This window comes from Cephus cinctus, unplaced genomic scaffold (assembly GCF_000341935.2).
Source record: "Cephus cinctus unplaced genomic scaffold, Ccin1 Ccin1_scaffold0629, whole genome shotgun sequence".
Taxonomy (NCBI): Eukaryota; Metazoa; Arthropoda; class Insecta; order Hymenoptera; family Cephidae; genus Cephus; species Cephus cinctus.
The window spans coordinates 70,565-78,288 of record NW_014333270.1 but is presented as its reverse complement, the minus strand read 5'-3'; the positions used below and the strand labels follow the sequence as shown (position 1 = coordinate 78,288).

At 40.0% G+C, this 7,724-nt stretch overlaps 1 protein-coding gene across 3 annotated transcripts in view; it reads right to left on the bottom strand.

Annotated features, from left to right (window-relative positions):
• LOC107269306 (SET and MYND domain-containing protein 4) overlaps positions 1-5,470 on the bottom strand; it is a 10,657-nt gene extending 5,187 nt beyond the window's left edge. The window contains exons 1-5 of one of the 3 annotated variants that reach the window (XM_025086584.1): positions 2,330-3,634; positions 2,041-2,244; positions 1,385-1,743; positions 1,179-1,323; positions 82-281 (exon numbers count right to left, since the gene is read on the bottom strand). In XM_025086584.1, coding sequence (XP_024942352.1) covers positions 82-281; positions 1,179-1,323; positions 1,385-1,743; positions 2,041-2,159 — 823 coding nt within the window. In that variant the 5' untranslated portion in view covers positions 2,160-2,244; positions 2,330-3,634. The other 2 variants (XM_025086585.1, XM_015743005.2) reach the window with 2 other exon arrangements.
• Between the last annotated feature and the right edge of the window lie 2,254 nt (positions 5,471-7,724).

Below are 7,724 nucleotides of genomic sequence, written 5' to 3'. Positions count from 1 at the left end.
GTTCTTCAACGAATGTCAGTGACGAGTCTCGAAATAGTGTCTGGTTATAAAACCAACGAGATGATAACGGGTTTGTCTTACGGTTCGGCTCCTTATCAATCTCCTTTGGTTTCTCTAGGGACTCGTTGAAATTTAAGCGATCCATGTCCTTCATCAGTTCTCTTCTCTCCGTTATCCTTTCAGGAGGTAACAGCTTTTCTGCCAACGACAGAGAAATCCGAGCTTTTTCCCCGAAGCCAAGAGTCCGTTGGCAGTTTCCTATTTTCCAATGAAGCTTCGCTCTACAAGCATGTCGAGAAACATGTATATGTCAATGGCTAAATATCGTTTACTCCTATTACTAACTGTTACTGTACTTATCTGCATGCTCGGATGTTTTCGTTATACAAATTTGATTTTAATTTCAAACATTTATAGTAAGAACGCCATGAATATCGGACGACTCATATTTTTTCAGAAATTGCCTTTATCGTGTAATATAAATATCATACCATAGTAACAGAGCTAAAGGAAGGTACATAAAGAGACACGATAGGATATTGAGATAAATTTCATTACTCATAAAATCATTATAAAGTGACACACGCAGTATTGGAAATAATGACAATAACGATCATTAAACTGCAAGAATAAATAGAAAATGACGTAATACCCTTTTCAAAGGAACGAGGATCATTGGAAAAATCTTTAATTCGATTTTATTTGTTTTTTTTTTTATCGAAAAAATTCTTGCTTATCAATCTCGAACAAAACTTAGCAAAGAGCATGTAAGTTTCGATTTGTTCGCTGTCTCAGAAATATTAGTCGAAAATATTAATAAATCCTATCGGATAATTCTCGTTACCTTATTCAGAATCTAATAAACTAATTGAAAGGATTTTTCGCGAATAATTTTATGAGTAACGAGGATTGACTTAAGGGAAGTGTAAAATAGAATTAAATGAAAAATGAGGAGGTAAGGAAGCAAAGTGAAAGTGAAAAGTAGAGCAGCATCAAATGTAGTAATTGAAATTTGTATAGCTATAGCTAAGTCAGGAATAACAATCGACTGAAATGGACCAATCTCCGTCGCATTTAAAATTTCCGAGAGACATTTTGTACTTTCATATTTTTTTTCCTTTTGATGAAATCCATCGAGCCTGAATAAACGGCAACTTTGTATGAAAAATTAAATGTACCTCAAACTGTCTGGTAAGCCCTCCTTTTCCGCCGACTGTAAATCCTCAAGAGCCAATTGATACTCGTTTAGCGCCATGAGGGTGTCGGCCCTTGCGAATAGAGCCAGGGCTAAACTTAACCCTTGATCTATATTTTTAACTTTTCCTACGGTATTAAGAAAGCTGCATAGAACTCTGGATAATTCTATTTGTCTACTTGGACCTACCTGTAGGAGGAGCCCTGAGTACAGCTTGACTCAGAAGGAGAAGTGCTTTTTCATAGTTTCCCGCGACATTTTCCATAATCCCTTCCAGTCGTCGCTTAAGTGATATGTCAGCGCTCTTGTCCCGATATAATTCCTGTACACGATTCAACGTTTCCAGTACCACATCCTTGATTTTTTTGTCGGTAAAGATAATTCTGATTCTCTCTTCATCGGAATTGGCTTTGCCGAAAACCTTTGTGATCCAAGCATCCCCGACTTCGTCGACAACCGCGTTGCTGAATTCCTGAAAAAATCCTTTACTCCCCGACTGCAGAGTTTCCATGGAGCAGAGATTTCTGTAAAACCGATCGTTCTCCATCCTGAAAAGGGAAAAATCGATTATCCGGAGTCCCAGTGCACATTTCTGCACAAAAATCTCTCGATCAGCTGTCTCGTTCGGTTCCATGTACGTCGTACCTTTGTGCTCTTTCGATCAAAACAAAACCTTATTCAATCCTTTTCTCTCACGTGTGATCTTTGCGATTGATTGACAAGTCAAACTGCACTCTCTAAGCGACGATCGAGTTTCTACCAGTTACTCGCTGACTGTCTAACTGACTATGGATTCTAAGATTAAGGCAGCAACGAGGTTTAATAAATTTAGAATACAGCCATACCAGCGCTCAACTATTTTGGTCGCCTCCGTAGAGAAGCATCGCTCAGAGACATCTACTATAAACTTGGTGGAAGCTCCCCGCGAAGTTGCGCTGGCAATTTGTGTCGATAAACCTACCATCGACAAAAATAACCGTATGAACCGGAAGACAGTTGAACTCGACTTAGCGGGACGCCTTATAGCTACTGACCACCCTCCGCTCGTTCTGATCGTAATAAGAAAAATCGCATGATTGATATGTAAAGTTGCCGAGGTATAATTTATAACGGAGTTGACATGGCGATATGTACCGATAAGAGGCGATGCGGGCAAAAATGAAATTAAACGCAACGCGTCGATTTACGATGGCGCAGCTTTTCGTTTAATTAGAATTTGACGTAACCCCATCGAGTGTCGCGATACTTGCAGTCATGACGTCATACAAGGAACAGCCATGACCCAAGTCGAGGCCTCAGCGTTCTAGGATATCAGCGTACCGATAACACGAAATCCAATTGAAACGAGGAAGACGTTAAAGAAAATTGAAGCATTGGATTTTTTGTATACACATGTGCGTTGAATATCAAGACCCGATGCGCATGTGCGTGAGGTCACGTTCGCCTTATTCAGAAACAATTAGGTTAAGACTGATTTTCTGCCTTATGAGACAAATGCTTTTAAATAGTAGATCTGCGTCTCAATACACTATCGGGATAATTTATTACCTCGATCGAGGGACCATTATTTTCACCCGCGCGACTAACAAGTGGCATGGCTGATTTTCATTGACCAGCATTGATCATAGAACCGCGAAGTTAAAGTAGTAACGTGGACAATTTACTTAGCTGAAATCAATACGAAAATTCAGTCTTGTGCACATTTTTTGGTGTTCGAACACCTGCAGCGAACGCGTCTATCTGGGGATACAGAGATAACTCATCATTTCTAAATAGATAAACCAAGTTATTTTTCTGTGCCAACAGAAAACTTTGAAGATGTAACACAAAGAGAATTCAAGAGAACGTGAGAATTTACGTTAATGGATTCAACGATACTTTCCATCACGATAAACGTGTTTTCATACTGCGCACGTTACATTTTACACAAGTTTGGAAAAGCACTTTGTCCTCTGGTTGAGTGTTTCATTTATGTCCGACGATTTTAAAAAGAATTGACACGTGCGAGTCTTCGTATTAGAAGCTGCACGCCGCTAGAATGCAAAAGCTCAAACCGTTTCGTATTATTTGCCGGCTGAAGTATCAAATAAATTCAACTCTTTGCGTCGTTTTCCTGCCCGAAATATGCCGGATTTTCATCGTAAAGAATTAATGGTAGGTACGATCCGTGGCATAAAAAATGCAGCGTTTTAGTGAAGGACCTTTCAGGAGATTTTTATCTTTGAATATTGGAAAGCTTGTGGCACGGAAGCCGAAGCCGAACGTGATTACAATACGGGAAGCTGATGATATACTTCGTGCGTTATTCAAGGCAGCCTCAATGTTATGCGATATTCGTGATTCGAAATCTGCCGAATACGGAACCGACCAAAGAATTCCTTCGGTCCATACTGTAAGGCGACCCCATTAAGATTCATTTGTCGAAATACTTATTCGGCACATCAATCCAATATTACCTTTCATTGCACAGACCCAAGATAAGAAGAAGACAACAAGATAAGAACATTTCGTTCATCCGTAGCGAAACGATTTCGAAAAAATCTTTCGCGACGACTGCGCGATAATTTCGAAAAAACTTGAACGAAACTCTCGAGAATCGAATGCTCAGCCGAACGTGCCTTTCTCCGTATCGACGCTGAAAATCAATCGATTCAATTTATAACATCGAACGTATCGTCGTAGGCGTCGCGACGGCAGTTGTAGTTCGGAAGCGGCGAACGACGTTCCCGCAGTACGCGTCTTGGTCTCGACCTGCGAGCGTCGCACCACATTTTCCAGGAGTTCCTTAAGGTCGCGACACTTCTTTTATTTCGGGCGACTTTCAATTAAAGGAACTGATTAGGGAATTGAGGATAATCTTGTTTTTTTTAGTTTTCTCTAAATATTTCAATGTGATTGACTTGTGCCTTAATTTACAGTGACTAATGACATGCTGATGAGAGTGATTAATCGGTTCAATAAAGATGCCAATCATTTGTATCGACGTCATAAACACGAGACTTTACCAGGAGTAATTTGTCGATTTGACCGTAAAGAAAAAAAAATTGTATCCTGTTTCATTTAATCTTCACGCGCATTTATTTTGCTTTCGTTAAATTGCATCTAACCCAATTATACGCCAGCCTATATTTCGAAATTCGTTGAGCTCAGTCTTCGGTATCAATGGCGAAATTATTTTGAGCGAGGTAAAGACACATTCTTGAGGGGCCTTCCTTGCTCAACTGAAGCAACCGACAAGACAGTATTCCGTGCCCTTGCGATGCAGTTGTGGCCTTTCGCTTTTCGTCATTTCAAAGAGCAGACAATAACTTTACTCGCTGAAACATCACGAAACATATTTCTTACCTAGCTTCGTTCGTGAATGTCTCTCGCAGAAATTGGCCATGTCGGTAAATAAATGTCGCGTAGGAAATAACTAGCGGCTTCTAATTTCAAATTTCTGCTTAACAGACGAAGTTCGGAGGTCATTGAGAACTTTAAGAAATGAAATCACTAACTTCAACACTCTCGAGGGATCAATTTTCCCCGGAGTTTCGACATTTTTATTGCACTTCCTCGCAGATGCGTCTCCGTTTCCATCCTCACTGGACATTTTGACGAAATATAATGCAGGCGCGCGATATAACTTGATAGTTGGATTTAAATTCATATTTTTTAACGGAGACGCCAGAAATTAACATAAGGGTTAGAAGCTCCGCTGGGTATTCTCTGTTCCTTTACTGCATGTTATTTGTGCGCTTCGATTTTGTCCGCTAGTAGATTTAAAAAATTGGCTTTAATAGTTTACTTTAATGAGATTGACCCAAGGAAATATTGCGCTGCCATGCATGCGATTTTTATTAGTTCTTCTTTTGTTCATTCTTAACGGAACGCGTAAACTTTAAAGTTTTAATACGGCCTGAAGAAATCGTCTACTAATACAGATGTAAAGTGCACTTTTCTATGGATATATTGATGAGATATAAAAATATATTCTTTATAAAGAAAAATTTTTAATATACGATATATAATATAATTACAAATTCTTACGTCACTACATATATATGTATTTCCGTTACGTAAGTTCTCCTACGAATCCGTTTAAAGTGTTAAAACGTTATAAGTGCGAAGCCACCGAATCCATCGTTTTAAACATTTATAAATTCCTTTCACCTTTTGATCATCCTTCATCGCCAAAGAGTCTGGAATATTGCAAGACATTGAAAAGGCACAGAGGCTGTGCCTTTGTGAATATTTGATTTGAAGGAAGGAACTCTTGATTCTGGAGCTGAAACTATAAGAACTTGAAGGTACGGCACCACGCTCTGTCTACTCGTAAGCTACAAGTCTTTCTGTTCTACCAAACAATTGTTTGCACTCGGCGGGTTTTTTCAACTTTACCTCGTGAGATTCGTAAACAATAGGCTGGCTGCACCCTAAAACCATCTTAGAAAAATTCTCAATACGGCACCGAAGTTAGGCAAACATTTTTTTTATTTCAATTCGTCTTGCGAAGACAGATTATCAAATCGATAAGATTTTTCAAGAAATATGGAAATGTACCATACAGGTGATATAACAATGAATGACATCATAGTTGATATAAATAGTAGTCATCTAAATATAATGTATAACAGAGAGAATAATATAAAGCCCAATATAATATAATACGTGTGAAACATAAATTCTTGAATTCAGTGAAAATTTTGTAAAAGATGAAATGAAAATGTGTTTTAAAAAAAATAATTTCAAACATATAGCATAGTGGTGAAAGACTTTCTAGAGCTTTCAGAGCATCGGCATTAGCGGCTGTTTCAGTGATAGTCAGTGAAGTAGCTAGCAAGGGTATTCATAGAATTAGGAAAATATTATCTTATTTAATTTTCTGGAAATTTGAAAATGCGAAAGTTCAGTGCTACGTACATTCTGCAATTGAAAGTTGGTACAATCGATTTTTTTACAATCGAATATCGCATCGCTTTCCCATTTCTTTGTAAATCGGAGAATTAAGGAGTTTGATGAAAAAACTGAAAGCTGTCCTCCCGGAGCTTTTGGTGGAATATATAAAACGCATAGATGGGTCCCAAGGGATTTTTCAAAATTTTCTCCATTACGTTCAGTCGCTATCATTTGACATAAAAGCAATATTCATAATGATCATTTAGGAAAAATGAAAGGAGCCCGAGAGCAGCGCCGCTTGCGGCAGTAGAACGGGCCGGTAGGTATAATCGCACAGCCAGACGAAAGTTCCTGCTGTACCGACAATAGTCGCGAGCAGGGAAGGCTTTGACTTTTGGACAATTGAAAGCGGCCCCGACTAGTTTCTTACGATCCGCCTTTACCCGAACAATAACACTATAAATATGACTGTAGATAGTTTTCCAATTTTGTAAATTACTCTTGTCTTCTGGAGTTTATTTATCTGTCGCGAAGCGATTCTCGAAAGATGCCGTTACCAAACTTTCTCACATGCAACATATAACTTATTTACACGCTGCACAGTCTATTGAGTAATCTTTCGAAACGTACTCTCGGCCCATTCTGCATTCTCAGTGATACAGAGACACAAGACCATTTCGATAGATGTTAGGATACTCGACAGGATTTACAAAAGCATCGAGGAACGGCAGAATGAATAATTTCGATAAATCTCCGTTATCTCCGTATATAAATTGATCGCTACTCCGCAATACTTGAAACTGTGATTAAGGCCGATGGGCAAAAACGGGGCAAATAAAAGCGAAACTCCGGAACGAACGAGCCAAGTTCCACGCGCGTCGCATCTCGGCAGCCGCGCGCGAGCGATGCGCGACGATCAGCGATTATGTAACGAGGAGAGAGCGCACGACCGGAGGCGATTCTTTGCGTCGGAAGATTTTTCGGGGCCGAGAGGGCGAGCAGTGGTGGGAGCAGCGAGAGAGACAGACGTCGCGCGAAATGCGAGCGTGTATAGTTGCAATCGGGAACAGCTGATCGCGGCATTGAGACGATTGAGAGCCGCGACACGGGAACCTTCGGGCGCCTCAGCCAGTGCGAATGTCCGATGCTCTTCCGCCCCTCCTGCGATCTCGCTCGGTTAGACGGTTCATTAACAGCAATTAACAGTGTCTAAAATCGAATAAGTCGGCAGAAGGTTCGGCGCTGCCGGAGCTAACCTAGAAGCATCTTGAGTGGCTCCGCCGTCCGACCACGTGTGAGTGTCGTCGCGACGTCCCTAGATTCGGCTTGTGATGCACCTCAAGGATTACCGTGAAAATTCATAAACTGCCGCTGGCCTCAAGAGGTCCTTGTGTGCTCGTAGCTGTGGATTTACATTAAATCTGTGCGATTCTTTGGCAGTGCTCGCTACTTTATATCTTTTGCTTATTTTTCGACTGTCACTCGAACGTTCATTGGTTTTGTGCTTTATCTTTGCCCTACTCATAAAGTCTCATTGCGAATGGTTCGTGGCCTCTGGAATGTGAAAAAAATGCGCAGTCATGCACGTTTGAACCAATATTTATTTATTTATATTTTTTTTTTTTTTTTTTTTTTTTTTTTTAATTACTTT